The sequence below is a fragment of the Brassica napus genome, chromosome C3, assembly GCF_020379485.1.
Source record: "Brassica napus cultivar Da-Ae chromosome C3, Da-Ae, whole genome shotgun sequence".
NCBI classification, from domain to species: domain Eukaryota; kingdom Viridiplantae; phylum Streptophyta; class Magnoliopsida; order Brassicales; family Brassicaceae; genus Brassica; species Brassica napus.
In genome coordinates this window covers 53,657,412-53,674,797 of record NC_063446.1, presented here as the reverse complement: position 1 = coordinate 53,674,797, position 17,386 = coordinate 53,657,412, and the positions used below count along the sequence as shown (strand labels likewise).

Genomic DNA, 17,386 nt, shown 5'->3' with positions numbered 1-17,386 from the left:
TAATCTCAGTCATTAGATCAAAAATATAAATACCCAATCCAACGGTTCCTGATTAATTTCTACAATCCATAAAACTGCCAATTGTTAATTCTAACTATTGATTAAAACAAAACCAACGATACATTGTTTAATCAGGATTCTTTTTATTTTTTGTTGGGGGTATTTTCGACCAAAAAAATAAAAATAAGTCAAAAGTACATTTCATCTCATGTCTAAAATAACTTATAATGGAAGCCTAAATTATGTCGAATGGTAAAGCTCTCCTAGAGAATCCACTTATTTATGATTCGATCATATATGATTTGATTTGTTTGTTACCAACTCCGCGAGATTGAGTAGGTAAAGAAATCCACATTAATTAGCTATTACCTAAAACTCAAACTCGTTACGATCCCCTATCTGATCGCAATTAACTCCGCTCTTATCCAAATTCCACAATTCTGAATTAGTGAGTTTATAAACGGACACACACCTCTTCAGACTTGGATCGGATCAACAACAACTATGGCGGATCTCTCTCTTCCTTCAGATTATCTCTTCCTCGGATTCGACAGCTCTACCCAGTATGTCCTCTTGTCAGAGAAATTAATATTTTTGTTTCGATTTCATTCACATAATCTGTGATTTTATTGTTAGGTCGTTGAAAGCAACTGTGTTGGACTCAAGCCTCAACATCGTAACGACCGAACTCGTTCATTTCGATACCGAGCTTCCCCATTACAAAACCAAAGATGGCGTTTACAGAGATCCCACCGTCAACGGCAGAATCGTCTCCCCTACGCTCATGTGGGTGGAGGCACTCGATCTCATCCTCCACAAGCTCTCCGCTGCCAATTTCGATTTCAAGAAAGTCATCGCCGTTTCCGGAAGCGGCCAGCAGCACGGCAGCGTCTACTGGCGAAACGGCAGCTCCCAGATTCTGAAATCTTTGGATCCCAACAGTTCCTTGAAGGACCAGCTCCAGAACGCGTTCTCTTTCGAGAAGTCTCCGATATGGATGGATAGCAGCACCACGGTGCAGTGCAGAGAGATCGAGAGTGCTGTGGGAGGGGGCATGGTGTTGTCTGAGATCACTGGCTCCCGTGCTTACGAGCGCTACACTGGCCCTCAGATACGCAAGCTTTTCACCACCGAGGCTGATTTGTATGCGAGCACTGAGAGGATATCGCTTGTTAGCTCGTTCATGGCGTCTTTGTTGATTGGAGATTATGCTTCGATTGATGAAACTGATGGCGCTGGGATGAATTTGATGGATATTAAGAAACGTTGTTGGTCTAAGGAAGCGTTACAGGTTTCTTTTGATTTTGGTTTTGGTTTTGAGACGCTAAAAAATGGTTGGTTTTGGTTTTGGTTTTGGTTTTGAGACCCTAAAAAATGCTTCTTTTTTTTTTTTTAACTTTGCAGGCTACAGCTACGGGTTTGGAGGAAAAGCTTGGGAAGTTAGCACCAGCTTATGCTACTGCTGGTTCCATTTCTCAGTACTTTGTTCACAGGTTTGTTGTACCTCTGACGCTTGTGTCTTCTCAACTAGTTAAAAGAAGGTGCCGAATTCATAAACTTTTTGTTGTTGTTTTTGTTGCAGATACGGTTTTGAAAAGAACTGTGTGGTTGTTCAGTGGTCAGGAGACAATCCTAATAGTTTGGCAGGTACATATTCAACTACACAAGCTTCGGGAAATGTTGGCTCACATTTGTCTATTTCTAGTCATTTAACTTTTGAGTAGCATCTGAAACAATTGTATAGTGCAACTGGATTCTTTGTATATGGAATACAAAGTTGTGGATGATGAGGCTATACCATGTTGTGCAGGTCTAACTCTTAGTACTCCTGGAGATCTTGCGATTAGTCTTGGGACCAGTGACACGGCAAGGCTCTTGATTCCGTTGAGCTTTTCTTGTTATTCCAGAAACAGACTACTTGTGTCCTTACCATTTGAATACAGGTATTTGGGATTACCAAAGAACATCAACCCAGTCTTGAGGGCCATGTGTTTCCTAATCCCGTGGATCCAGAGAGTTACATGGTAATGTTGGTTTACAAAAATGCTTCTCTCACCCGTGAAGGTAGTCATAACTCCAAACTCTCATCCTCACCCGTTATTAGGCAGAAACATAATTCAGAATAGTGTGACTTTCGGTTTCAGAGATTCGTGACCGTTGCGCTGAGGGATCTTGGGATGTTTTTAACAAGTATTTGGAACAAACACAGCCACTAAATGGTAAAGTTTATATTCCTTAATCCCATTTTTCCATCTCATATTTTTTGTTTTCTAAATACACAAATTGATCCATTAGATGGGAAACTGGGCTTTTACTACACTGAAAATGAAATCCTTCCCCCACTTCCCGGTGAGTTATTATTTTCCTTTCCATGCCATTCACACTCTATAAAAGCTTAATTTTACTAAGATCTCTTTCCCAAATACTTAGTTGGCTCTCATCGCTACATTCTTGATAACTTCTCTGGTGAGTCTCTTGAGGGTGTTAAGGAACGTGAGGTCAAAGACTTCGACCCTCCCTCAGAGGTTAGGGCATTGATTGAAGGTCAGTTTCTCTCAAAGCGAGCTCATGCTGAGAGATTTGGTATGCCTTCCCCTCCCATCCGAATTATAGCCACTGGTGGTGCTTCAGCTAACGATAATATTCTCAGTCTCATCTCTTCAATCTTTGGATGTGATGTCTATACTGTCCAAAGACCTGGTAACGCTTATTACCTACGAACAAGTTGTTGCAGCTTCCTTGCTTACTCGCTGATCATTGGAAAATTGTTCATTTGCACAGATTCAGCATCACTTGGAGCTGCTCTGAGAGCTGCTCATGGCTGGCTCTGCAACAGAAAAGGAAGCTTTGTGCCCATCTCTTGTCTCTACGAGGGGAAATTGGAGAAGACGTCCCTAAATTGCAAGCTCAAGGTAAAAGCAGGACACGGTAATGTGGCTTCCACCTACGGGTTGCTGATGAAGAAGAGGATGGAAATAGAGAGGAAGCTTGTGGAGAAGTTAGGACACTTCTGAAAATAAAATAAAAAACTTTCTAGTCTTTAAGAATTTAATAGTTTTTATAATTGTTAATAAGAATCTACTAAAAATACGTTTTACTGTTGCTCGAAATAAAAGAAAATTGTAATGTCCAGTGGAAGCTCAATGCTTGGCAATGGAGACGGCCTGCGACGATATTCAATAGGCCTGGGCATAAAAATCCGGAACCCGAAATCCGAACCAAACCCGAACCAAAAAATCCGATCCGTTATCCGACCAGAAACGTAAAAATACCTGAACGGATCTTGTAGGGTGGTACAAAAAATATCCGAACCCGAAGTGTTATTAACTGAACCCAAACAGGTAACCTGAAAAATCTGAAATTAATAGTCAATATAAATATTTTGAAATATATATAAGTATTCCAATTATTAAATTCAATATTTGTGGTAATATTATATATAATAATAAATATTAAAATTCTAATAAATGCTTTAAGTACACAATTAGTTATAAATAAGTATTTTATAATTTACTCATTGAAATAAAAAGTTTACTCTCTATAAGGCAATACATATTGTTTACAAATGATGTTTGTTTTCATGCTTGATTTAACATTTTATTGTTATTTTATCAATTTTATATGTGATAGATTAATTTTTATTTAATTTAGATGTTTTTCTTTATGTTTTACTTCAAAAATTTTGTATTTTATTTTGGTTATATCCGAACCGAACCGATATAACCCGAATTCGTACGATATATGATTACTTTATGGGTTTTATGATGCAATACAATTTTGAACCGAACCCGAAGTGTTATTATCCGAACCCGACCCGTACTAATAAAATTTTAGTATGGGACCTAGAAGCGTAAACCCGAAAAACCCGACCCGAATGCCAACGGGTACCCGAACGCCCAGACGTAATATTCAATATTTTGCCTTAATTTATATTCTCTGGTGACGAAAATGTTTTCGATTCTAATTCCTTTTCAAAATATATGTATATAATAATTATTTAAATAAATAAAATAAAATGTATTTTTAAAATATATTTTGTATAATTTTCGAATTATATGTTTTTAAATTCGAACTTTTTATATTTTTATTGATTTTTGAAACTTTTATTAATATTTTACGCAACATACATTCATCTCTTCCAATCAAAATTTTTATGTAATTTTGTACCTATCATCATTTTATTTTTATAATTTTATTTTTCCAAATTAAAATATACTAAATTAATAATAAATTAAAATATATTTACACATCTAAGATGAACAACCAAACTAATACAATGAATAGAAATAGTTATACTTTAATTTGACGGAATATATGTAACACAATATACCCACAAAATGAGTAACTAGGCTAATTCAAAATTTTATACAAAGACAAACATTAAATTAAAATAATATATTTTATTTATAGTAATAGTTTTATACATATAAATTATAGAACGGCTCAACATATTACAAATAAATAAAAAATTTCAAATAATATTATAAATATATATATTAACCAACTATTACAATTAAGTATTTTGTATAAGTTATATATATATCCATAAGGTTTCAAATGACTATCATTGTTATATTTATTTATGTAACTTTGAGTCGCCAATACTTTAGTTTACTTTTACTATTTGATTCTCAAAACAACATATATTGAATTATACATAATCTTACTAAAATATGTTTACAAATCTAAGACAAGAATCAAACTACATCAAAATAACAAAATTAATCAAAATTTTAAGCTGTACAACAAAAATATTATAGTTGAATCGGAAAAGTAAATGTTATCCAATATATCCAAATAATAACCAAACAGTCGAGATATTATATATCCAAAATTATACGTCTAATTAAAATAAAATAATGTTATTTAAAATCATTCATATTGATTACAATATAAATAATAAAATAATTAAAGCTAAAATATTAATAAATTATTATAATATATTTATTTTATAATATTTATACCTGTGCATGAGCACGAGAAAATCACCTAGTAAGAAAATATTTGAAATCACTATATTTTCCATTTTTTTATAAAATTTAATTTTCAATTGATTGGTATTTAATTATGTATCTTTCTATTTCTTATTATTTTAATTTTTTTAAATTTAAAATATTAGTTTTGGATAACACAAAACACACACACACACACACACATATATATATATATATATCATATTTTAACTATATAATATACTCAATATATATGCATTATGCTATATTTATTATATAATAAAATAAAATAAATATAACTATTCATTAAGAATATTATTTTTATATTTTTTATTTTACAAGATATTAGGAATAAATTAAGCATAGAAATAAAATGTATAATGTGCAACAAAGACTTAACTGGTTCAACTTTTTTGAAAAAAAACATAAATGAATCTTTAGGACATTCTCGTTGGAGGTGCAGAATATAATGGTAAATTATCAGTTAAATCACTATAATTGTTTAAGTTTATAAAAATTAATAACTAAGCCTAAAACCACGGATTATATGACAATATATTATTGGTGGGTATTGTTAATATCAAATTTTGATATCTATTTATTAATTAAATATTTAAAATATCATGATAAGCGTATATATTAAAATATATATTTTAAAAATAATAGTATATATATATATATATATATATATCGGTAGAATAGGATAATGTTTATTAAATATCTTCGATATCATGATAAATATAAATATAAATATAAATATATATATATATATATATATATATAATTAAAATTAAAAAAAAAAATTATGGGGAATTTTCCAAAACCAACTCAAATATTGATTCTAACCATAAAAGTATACCCCATAGTCAATCTAATGCAAAACCAACCTAGAGGGAGCACTAAAAGGGAAAATTTAACCTTTATGACCAAACAAAAAATCGGAAACTTATTTTACAATTATGTCCTTCATAAGTCTACACGTAACAAAGAAAGTCTACATATCTGTAGATCACAAAACAAGTCTACATCGTAATTTGATCATGTAAATTAATTTTAAAAATGTAAAAAAAATAAGTTTTGTGAAACTTTAAATTAATTATTAATATAAGGGTTAATATGATGTTTAAAAATTAATATTTTATATAATTAAACAATTTAAATGAATATATATTGATTTGGTAACTATGTGTTAGACAATATTTATGGTTTAGAACAAAAGGTTGTAACATGTTATGTCGTTTAAGGTTAAATTCTTAGGGTTAGATTTTAGATTGATATTTTTTTTGTTTTATTGATTTAAATTTGCATATTAGTGTTGAATAGTTTATATTTTATATATGTGGATATTTGATACAATAATTGAGCTTCCTGTGATTATCAAGCAAATATTTAGGGTTTGAGTTTTGTGGTTTAGGGGTCGTAGACTTACAATTCAATCTACTTTAATTAGTAAAAAATTATCATTATTTTTAAATTAAAATATAAAATCATATATTATAAATATTAAAAAATAAAGAAAGAAATTTAGAAAATCATATATAAATTACTAAAACAATAAGAGAAGTAGGAAAATAAAAATATGTGTAGACTGATAAAGAAATCTACTCTCATCGAATTTAACCTAACTGGATGTAACCAACAAAATTCTAACCTAATCCAATTTAAACCAAACTTTATCGGTGAAGACTGAGAAAGAAGTCTACGCCCACCAAATTTAACCTAACCGGATTTAACCAACTTAATTTTAACCAAATAAACCAAACATTTTTAACCTAACCAGAAAAGTTACCTAGCATATAAATACAATTCTTAAGATTTTTGGGTTAAAAAAAAACCCAGAAAAATAATCGTTATAGACTTACAAAGAAGTCTACTCACCGTAGCAATTTAACATAATGAGATTACACCAAGTTAATTTTAATCTAACCGAACTTAAACCAAATCTTTTTAACCTAATGTGAGATCATATATTAAAATTATTAGAAACATAAAAACGAAAAATTAAATTTGTATATTATAATTTTGATTAACTTTAGTTTTTGTATGATTAAATAATCTTCAAACTAATATCAAAAGTTGTAAGTTCATATAATAAAATATTAAAACAATAAAAAAATAAACAACAATAATTAAATTATCATAGTATACTTACAAAAAAGTCTACTAAGTAGATTTACAAAAAAATAACCCAAATTTTCAATTTTAGTAGACTTCCAAAAAGTCTACAGTGTCATAAATTTTAACCCAATTACAACTTTTGTCTCCATATATACATAAAATTTATACAATATCTCTCTAAAATGGCTCCACAAATTTCTAAAACTCTCTCACTTCTCTTTAAAACTCTTTCCCTTCTCTCTAAAACTCTTTCATGTCTTTCTCACAATATTATCTTGTTATTTTAGGTATTATGATTCATGGTTTTCAACTTTTCCTTTAAAAATGTAAGTTTAAGATCTATAGATTTTAAATGTATATTTTTATGCTATGTCTTTCTCACAATATTATCTTTTTTTGTAGGTATTATCATTCATGGTTTTTATCTTCTAAAAAAATGTAAGTTTTAGATCTATAGATTTTAAATTTGTATTTTTATGACATGCCTTTCTCCCAATATTATCTTGTTTATGTAGGTAATATCATTCATGGTTTTCATCTTCTTCTCTATAAGTTTTTCAGATTCAAAACTATTTTTCACATTTCAAAATGTACATATTTTTTCAGATCTGAAAATTATTAGATAATGTACATTTCTAATGAAGTCTGCCTTTTTTTTAATAGCAAACATTCTAATGAAGTCTGCTTATAAGATAAATCTAGTAGACTTAAAAAACAAAATCTACTAAACCACTAATTTCAAGCAAACTTCATTGGAAGTCTACAAAAATATGACTTAAATATTTTTTTCCCATGTTTTATTAATAAGTTTATCTTATTTTACAGGTATTTTTTCCATAGTTGTTATCTCTCCACTCAAATGTAAGATTTACATCAATAAATTTTAAATATGTGTGTTTTGTATTTATATTCAAATAAAGTTACATATTCAAACTTTATGTCTTTAATTTACTACTAATTTATCTTATCAAAATTTTCTTAGATTTAAACTATTTTCATATTTTTAATGTAGTTTCTGATAGAACAGACTTCAAAAGAAGTCTACTTAAAAGTTAGGGCTAATTGACTTCAGCCCTGACTTTAAGCAGACTTCACTAGAAGTTTATTCAAATATGATTTTAATTTTAGTTTTATATTTTTTCACAAGTTTATCCTATTTTGCAGGTATTCTCTTCCAAAGTTTTCAAATCATATTCTCAAAACTGTAAGATTTACATTTATTCATTATAGGGATATTTTTGTGTTTATATTGAACTAAATTTATAGATTCATACTCTATGTTTTTGATTTGCTACAAGGTTGAAAAAAAAAACTATTTTGAAATATTTTCCAGAACAAAATATTTTCAATTTTTTTTAAATATATATTTTTAGATCTTAAAATTTTTCGTTAGTGTAGACTTCAACTAAAGTCTACTAAACCATAAATTTTAAGCAGACTTAATAAATTTTAAGTAGACTTAATAAAAAGTCTACTAAAATATGATTTATTTATTTTATCTTATATTTTTCTCATAAATGTTTTCCTATTTTGCAGGTACTCTTTTCCAAGACTTCATTTGAGGCATCAAGATTATGAAAAATCAAACACGCTCAAGAATATTTTTTTAATAAATTACTTTGTAATAATTTATCATAATAAAATATTTATTTGTAAATAATTATATGATGCATATATAATATATAAACATTGTATTATTTTTTAGTTAGTTTTCACTTGTATGATATATTAATTTTTGGAAGAGTAAAACTAATCACAAAATTTTGCGATAAGTTTCAAGTATATACTTCTAACAAAAAATGCAGAAGCAGACTACTAACACACACTGTAATATAATTAAATCGTGAAAAATACGATGAATAATACACAAATGTAGTTTTAATAGAATTTACGACATAGACTTCAACTGGTGTCTACATTTGTAGACTTACAAAGATGTCTACACTTATTATCTAACATATAGTCAAACTAAAAATTTGTAGTCTACTTGGCACTGGCTTGATACACAAAGACGTACAATATGCGTCTTACATAACTCGATCAAGGTCTGCACTTGTTGATCATACGTGACATACATATGAGGAGTATCATGACCCATTTTCTCTAAAATTACGTTTGGTAAGGAATACGTTAGCTCCACCATCTCGGTTTTCGTCCAGATCATAATCTTCTTGTGCCATCTCAACAAGTTTACCATGTGTACAACCATTATGCACAAGGAACATTCTCCATTTTCCGATTATCAACCACAAACTCCCACAAAGAGCCTTTCACCACCCATTCTCCATATACAACATGTAACTGAACCTTTCCCTGCAAAAAGAATACGCTTTACAAAATTATCAAAGAAAAATTTCATGTTTAATAATAGTACAAAGTAGACTTACAAAGACGTCTACACTTATTAACTAACTAGATATTGAAACCAAAATGTTGATAATTTCATAACTATAAAAGATTATCTTTTCAAAATAGTTCAAGACCATTAGGATTAACTAATACACACGGTCAAACTAAAAAATCTTCAAAATACATTACGAATAATACACTAATCCAATTTTTATAGATTTTTTATGCAGAATTTATATTCAGTCTACAAAATAATAGATTTTCTTTTCTGTTTACGTATGTAAACTGTCATGTAGGTCTACAATTTGAGTTAGTTTTTGCAATTGCAAAATCCACGAGTTATTATCTGTATTTAAAAAAAATGGGATTTTATACGTGTAGACTTTCATTTCAGTTTACCTTTTGAAAATATTAGTTTTTGCAATTGACCAAAATTCAACCAGGATTTGACTTTCAAAAGTAGACTTCATTAACAGTCTACTTTATTTTTAATTTTTTAGAACATGTTAGTTTTTGGTTTTTGCAATTGACCAAATTTGATTTTCTACAAATAGATTGAGATGAACGTCTACACATATGTAGACTTCACCTGAAGTCTACTCCCAAATTTGACATGTTAGTTTTGCATTTGACCAAAATAAAATAGTAGACTTCATATGCAGTCCACGTTTTTTTCTGAGATTAGTAGACTGAATATGAAGTCTACACTTTGTTTTTTTGATCAACTTTATAACATTTTAGTCAAATACAAAACTAACCCTTTCAACGCAGTCAAAGTTTTGGTCAAATGTAAAACTGACATTTTGTAGACTTCCGGTGAAGTCTACTATAAAAATTCAAAAGTTTCCAAAGTTTGGTCAAATGTAAAAACTAAGTTTTATAACGTAGACTTCTTGGTAAGTCTACCTATTTTTTGTTTTTGTTTTCAAAGGTTAAGACGTAGATTTCTAGAGAAGTCTTCTTTACAAAAAAAATTATTTTGATCAATTGCAAAAATAACATATGCGTTGAAAATTAGACCGCATCGTAAGTCTACACATATGCGTAGACATACAAAACAATATAACTAGTTACCTTTTTCTGGTGTAAAGCTCGTTTCCACCCTTTACCACCGCCCAAGCTCCAAATATGAGCAATAATAACTACTTTTGTCGACTCACAACTGAATAAACTCGAAAATATGAAATTTTTGATTATAAAAATAGAAGTTGTGGGAGTTTTTAGATGAAAATGAAGAGGAAATGAGAGAAAATGAAGATTTGTTGGTTTATAAGGAGAAAAAATGGTTACAAACTGAATTCTTGATCTTTTAAGAGCTAAAAAATGGTGGTTCTTGGTGGTTGGAAATTGATGATAATGACATTATTGTAAATATGAAAAAATGTTTAGGATGTAATAGATTTTTTTCCATTTTTGAAATAATTAATAATGGCAATTTTGTAAATAATTAAAAAACATAAGGAGCATTTGAAAATTTTAAGGGTAAATAGTAATGACAAAAAAAAGGTTGGTTTTGGGGTTGACTTGAAATTGTAGGTTGGTTTTGAAAAATGCCCATTAATTAAACTAGTAACTTATCAGATATATCTTTTAACTATATATTATATTCATTATATAGGCATTATGTTATATATGTTATATAATAAAATAAATATAACTATTCATTAAGAATGTTATTTTCTTATATTTTTATATTTCTGCCAGAGATTTAGGAATAAATTAAGCATAGAAATAAATGTGCAGCAAAGACTAAACTGGTTCAACTTTCTTGAGAAAAAAACATAAATGAATCTTTAGAACAATTTTCGTTTGAGGTGCAGAACATAATGGTAAATTATTAGCTAAATCACTATAATTGTTTAAGTTTTTAAAACTAATAACTAAGTCTAAAATCATGGTTTATATGAAAATATATTATCGGTAGATATTGTTAATATCAATTGTTAATATCTATCTATTAACTAAATGTTCTAACTATCATAATAATTGTATATATTATATATATATATTTTAAATAATAATATATACCGGTATAATAGGTTAATGTTTATTAAATATCATAAATATCATGATAAATAAATAAATATATATATATATAATAAAATTTAAATAATGATATTAATTAAACTAATAACTTATCCTAAAATTATGGAGAATGTGACAAATAAGCAAACCACTTATCAAATAATAATAATATATAAGCATCTCCCACTCTTATCTACAAAATTGGTATTTATAAATTTGTTCTTTCGATGGCTTATGTTTATGAAACTACTTATCTTGCTTTTACATCCAAAGAAATACAAAAAAACATTGAAGGAAGAAAAAAAAAGGAGCTTTCTCCTAAAAATATTTATTTTTGTTTTTGTAGCTTTGAAGAAATCATATATCATGGCTAACAAAATAAGATGTCACGATACATAGTAAAAACAGTATCAGTCACTATGATGAATGATGATGCAAATTAGTTATTTACAAATTTGCTTGTTATGGTCTGACTATTTTCACAAATCTGTTTTGTTAAATAACAAATCATATTCGACTATCTTACTATTTTTTTGTAAGCTCTTATACATACAATTTTGATTTAAAAAAAACTGAAGAACTTATAATTTTATGTCTTTTTGAATTTAAATGCAATTGGAAATGGATCCGTTATAATAGTATATCGAGAGAGAATGAGAGAAAATATACCAATTGAGATATTCAAAATGATTCTGTAATTTTTGCTTCTTTCTTGACGATAGCAACAACAACTTTCTCTTTATACAGTTATTAACTTCCACGTATTTTTTACTTTTTCTCCTCTTACCAATTCAAAACCACTATCTCTAATGTATTTATTCTATAATTCTAGTAACAATTTTGAAGAATCTTATAAAGTCTCTTAAGGCATAGTTTTATAGTTCTTATGTTAGTCACTCAAAAGAATAACATATAAGTTTTACATTTGATTTCTTCATCTCTTTCAAGTTTCAGTGACAAACTCATATACCTACTATTACCTGTATATTGTATCCATCATCTTCGTCCTTCCTATTCCAAATTAAAGATAAGAACTCAAATCCATAAATTTGTAATTTTTTTGTTTCTTTCTTTTTTCATCTAAAGATTTCATTAACAAATTTAACATTCTAACATATTGATAAATACTAACCGGCTGTTAAACACAACCCTGGAAACAGAAGCGCAAAAGAGAAAAACACGAGCCAACCAATGGAGATATAAAGCCAAAATCCAAAAAAAAAAACATGATCAAACAATCCAAAAGCTTGAAGAACAAACAAAGCTCGAGAAACCAACAAAATAGTTAGAAACGAGAAGCAGACACGACATAGATAATGCTCATAAGACACATTCCACGTGCGTTCATCCGAAGACGAAGAACAACCAAGATAGAGGATAACCGCGAAAAAAAATCCAAAATCACATAATAGCCTGAAATTAAAACCCCAAGAAAGAAAATCCAACTCCTAAACACCTAATTTTCAACTTGAGGAATCTAATTCTCATAGAGGGTTGGCCTTATAAAGACAGAATATAACAAAAACAAAACCTGAGAAAATTGATTACTGAACTAAGCTAAAAACTGGTTATTATTATTTTATATGTATTATAGAAAATATATTTTCTGACTCTACGTTGCTTTTTCATAAGAAAAAAACATATTTCTAAATTTCTCTCAGTCGTTCATCCATCAATGTCAAGACATGGTGTTTTTATTGAGCACAAAGAGCATCAATAATGGTGAGAGATCCATTGAGGTTTTTCATCAATATAAAATTAACTTTTAGAATTTTTTTAGTTTAAGAAATTTATGCTAATTTTGTGTGTTCATTAGTGAGATACACACTTAAAGTTTTTAAGAATATATTTTTATTATTTATGATTATAAATTAATATTTTAGAATAGTTAGTTAAATTATTTATTCTAATTATAATACTGATTTGTTTCTTATTAATATCTATAAAATGTATTAAATTACATCTTAAATATATGTATTTATATAATTAGTTATATTTAATACTATTATATTTAATATTCAATATATAAAATTTAAATATTAATAATTTAATAACAATACTCAAACATAAAATTATGAAAAATAAAACTTAAAATGCAATAAATATAGATGATACTACACATCATCAAGAATTAGCGATGATCTTCATTTGATGATGATATGCCAAAAATTTTCTATATATGCTTAACCAAATCATATTTTAATTGTTGGTGTATATGTCTATCCCAAAATTGAATACGACTTTGGAAAATATATTTCAGGTTCACATATATAATTTTTGACTAGGTAAAATCCACCGTTTACATGTAGGAATTGAGATACATCATAATTCTTGTGTTTATCTCGTTCATATTATATGATCATATTGTGCAATATTATACATGCTCTTGTAACATTTCTTTTTATACTTTTTATCCCAAAAGAACTGATTTTTTTTATAGTGGCGACTCGGGCTTGTAAAGCTCAAAAAGACACTCAACATCTTTTGAACAGCTTCTTGATTTTAAGAAAATAATGGCGTTTTAAGATAATGAGAGAGTCGGATTGAAGGATAATGGCCCATTCTGGATAATATCTCATCGGTGAAATAGTAACCCATTTGATAATGGTGCCCATTAACAAAATAATTCACTCCAGAAGTTTGACCTTGTAAAATACCTTCAAAAATAGGTGAATGGTCAACAACGTTGATATCATTAAGTGTAGCTGGAAGACCAAAAATGCATGCTAATCCAAAGATCATATGAAGCAACAGCCTCAAAACTATTGTCGATTTTTCACACCCACGTGAGTATTGTCTAGGTCTCCACACCCGAATATATAATATGTTTTAAATTTTTATTCTTTACATTTTAACATCCATTTTCATATATTTAAACATTTCGAATATGAAAATCATAAAATTACAATGTGAACGAATATTGTGGATAGTATTTGGTTGATGGAAATTTGTGGACAACATTATGTATCTAATTTTGCTCAAAATATTTTGGGTGTTAGTAACGTTCATTTCATATGTTTTATATGGATTGACTAATTTTAAATTTTTAGATATATATATAAATTTTGATACAAAAAATTATATTAACATTTATACAAAAAATAGAAATTAGAATCGTGTAGAAACTAGCTATGACGGTAAAAGTGAGGACAAGATGAAATTGGTACGATAAAAAATTTATATGTGTTGACACTGAATAGTGGATACTATATTGTTAATAGATACTTCAATATAGAAAAAAAATAAACAATATACATAAGTCTGTAAAATTATAAAAACAAGCAAAAAGAATGTGTGGACGGAAAAAGCATGGACAAAATTGGAATGAAAAACATGTGGATGGACAAACCAAGCAAGATGGACTATAATCTGTGGATGAGTTGTTTTTTCGTACCCAACAACATTATCTTAGCGAATAGGATGTCATGTAAAAATTACAAGGAACAACATTCGATGGGGAAAAATCGTGGATGCGATTTTGTGGACGTTGTTTCGTGGATGCCAATTTTTGAACTATGTTTCATGGACAAACATATTTTTTTGAGCATTTCGTCGAACATCTTCGAGACGTTTTGTGTGTTTTCCATCTTAATGAAAATAATAATTTGTGGCATGTGTACACATAAAAGAGAAAAAGATGGAAACATGTGATGTTAAATGATAATAATAACTGAAATCATAAGATTATTTTAGAAAGTAAAAACCAACCATGTATTTTGAATATTTCTTCTGGTGACCAGGAAAATGACGATGGTGAAGCTTTCTCTTCCGGTGAAATTCAAGACAAGCAATTCGCGTTTCTGCTAGACTCGTATTCCCTTGGAGTATTTCTATGTGTCATTGTTGTTGTGTCGGCGTCATCATCTCTAAAGTTCTCGTATAAGTTTTTAAGAAAATTCAAAACCACTATGAATGAATTAAAAATATTATAATTGAAAGAAGTGATTACAGTTCTATTAGCCACATGACCATGTGTAGAGATAAAAATCAATTTAAAATAGGAAAAAAAACTTGTAATGACCAAATAATCTAGAAAAAAATACCTTCATAGACACATTGTGTCTTTCTAATTTCATTAAAAGACACTTCTTATCTGCCACATACTTTCTTGACTTTATCACCCCTAAACTAACCAAACTTTAACTAGTTAAAACAAACCAAGCAAAACACGTCCTATTTCTCCAAAAGTAAAGGTGAAAACCCTAATCCCTCCTAGTTTCCAAATCTCAATTTTTCTCGCTCATTCTGACTCCGCTAACCTAGATTTCAAAAAAAAAAAAAAAACTGTTCGCCACTCTCGTTTCTCTAAACCCACGGCGGAGCTTCTCTTAAATTAATCGATTTGGGATTCCTCATTTGAGTCTGACCATCGGGGTCACCATTCTCCAGCTCGTCACCGGTTCCGTCGCATTTACTACCACCACCACGGGTCTCTTCCTTGTCACTTTTCTTTTGTTTTCCTCATATTTTAACTCTGTTTTGTTCTAATTTATTCCAGATCAAGTATACTTCTTTCCTTGACATGCGCAGAGAGAACCTTTGAGACTCGTGTTGAATCTGGTAAGAAGTGAATCTAAGTTTTCAACATCTAAATCTAAATCTTGGTTCTTTATTGGTTTTTAGTGGGTTTAGATAATCTGGGTACTTTTGCATTGTTTCCCACTTTTGCTATACCAAAGTGTGTTCCTTTAGATTTACAAGTAATAAGAACAATGAGTTGATCTTGATTGTGTTTATTGGATCCATATTTTAAAGGATTTAAGCTATAGTTTGTGTATGAAATTTAATTTTCAGGGACTTAAAATCAGAACTAACCAGCTTAAAATAAAAAATGTGTCTCAGATCCCAGCCTCCATGGAGGAAGAAGATTACCCTGGATTACGCTGCTCAATACTACCTGTCTCCCGACCTCAACCCCAGCTCTCCTGTCCACATCGCCCATAACAGCAGCCTCCACATCCACTTCCCCAACCCCCTTGCTTTTTGCTGGTAACAACATCCACATGTGTCCCTTGTCCACAAAACCACCATCCACTCCTCGTAAGTTCATGACAACCACATCCACACACCCCCTCTGTCCACAATACCCAAGCAATACACACATAGTGATCCTGCCCCTCACATTTCTGGACATCCACAAAACCATAATCCGTCCTTCTCACCATGCACCTCAGCTATCCTCCTGATGATTAACAGTCTCTTTTACATCATGCTCTCTTTGGTAATGTATGTACTAAAGCTCTCTTTTGTAGTTTCAACCGAATTTTGCTAGATGCAAAACATTCATAGACATGCTAGTGTATAATTATTAACTTTTCTTTTGCAATCTGTTTAGCTCTGTGTCCACATCTACGCAAGACACTTTTTCAGAAAAAAAAATTTAACCAATTAGTTAGGAAATCTGGAAAAAAAATCGGTTATCACATTTAACCAAAAAATCCCGGCTTAATTTAAAAAGAATACTAAACACATTTTTGGATCTTCTCTTACTTTTCCAAACCAATAAATTACATAAGCCATAACAATCATTAGATATAAAAAAGTTTTCCAAATCTTGTGGCTAAAATCTAAACGTATTGTTCTATAAACCTAACGACAATTAATTTTCCATCTAAATAAAACCAATTCAAGTAACCAGGTTTTTTTTCCCCAACAAAAGCCCAACTAACTTCATTAATGGTCAATGACATAATTGTCCACAAGAGCATCGATAATAAGAATTGTGTGTTTCAAATAACAAATGTTCTTTTGAGTTAAAAAAAGATAAAAGCGTCCAATTACGTAATTCACTCAATAATCTATGGTTATAAGATAAAATAGGTAATTCACACCAGAAAGTGTGTCACAGGGAGAATGTGACTAAAAGTGTAATTGACAACAGAAAATGTGTCAGTCAAATGGGTACAAAAATTTCATTTAAACCAATTAAATAAGCATTTGGT

The 17,386-nt window shown here is 29.2% G+C and overlaps 1 protein-coding gene across 1 annotated transcript; it reads left to right on the top strand.

Annotated features, from left to right (window-relative positions):
* The first annotated feature begins 240 nt into the window (after nucleotides 1–240).
* Nucleotides 241–3,132, top strand: LOC106352734 (xylulose kinase 2). Its single transcript, XM_048750771.1, has 11 exons — nucleotides 241–339; nucleotides 450–563; nucleotides 637–1,291; nucleotides 1,405–1,493; nucleotides 1,583–1,647; nucleotides 1,811–1,866; nucleotides 1,944–2,064; nucleotides 2,145–2,219; nucleotides 2,296–2,349; nucleotides 2,431–2,700; nucleotides 2,782–3,132. Exons 2-11 carry the CDS (start codon nucleotides 505–507, stop codon nucleotides 3,012–3,014), a joined length of 1,677 nt encoding a protein of 558 aa, XP_048606728.1. The 5' UTR covers nucleotides 241–339; nucleotides 450–504; the 3' UTR covers nucleotides 3,015–3,132.
* Nucleotides 3,133–17,386: the final 14,254 nt, after the last annotated feature.

Bases quoted from the DNA above. Each gene is read 5' to 3' on its own strand.
- LOC106352734 (XM_048750771.1), top strand. From the start codon at position 505: ATGGCGGATCTCTCTCTTCCTTCAGATTATCTCTTCCTCGGATTCGAC. The intron at 1,292-1,404 runs GTTTCTTTTGAT...TTAACTTTGCAG, and splicing joins GGTCTAAGGAAGCGTTACAG to GCTACAGCTACGGGTTTGGA. The intron at 2,350-2,430 runs GTGAGTTATTAT...CCAAATACTTAG, and splicing joins AATCCTTCCCCCACTTCCCG to TTGGCTCTCATCGCTACATT.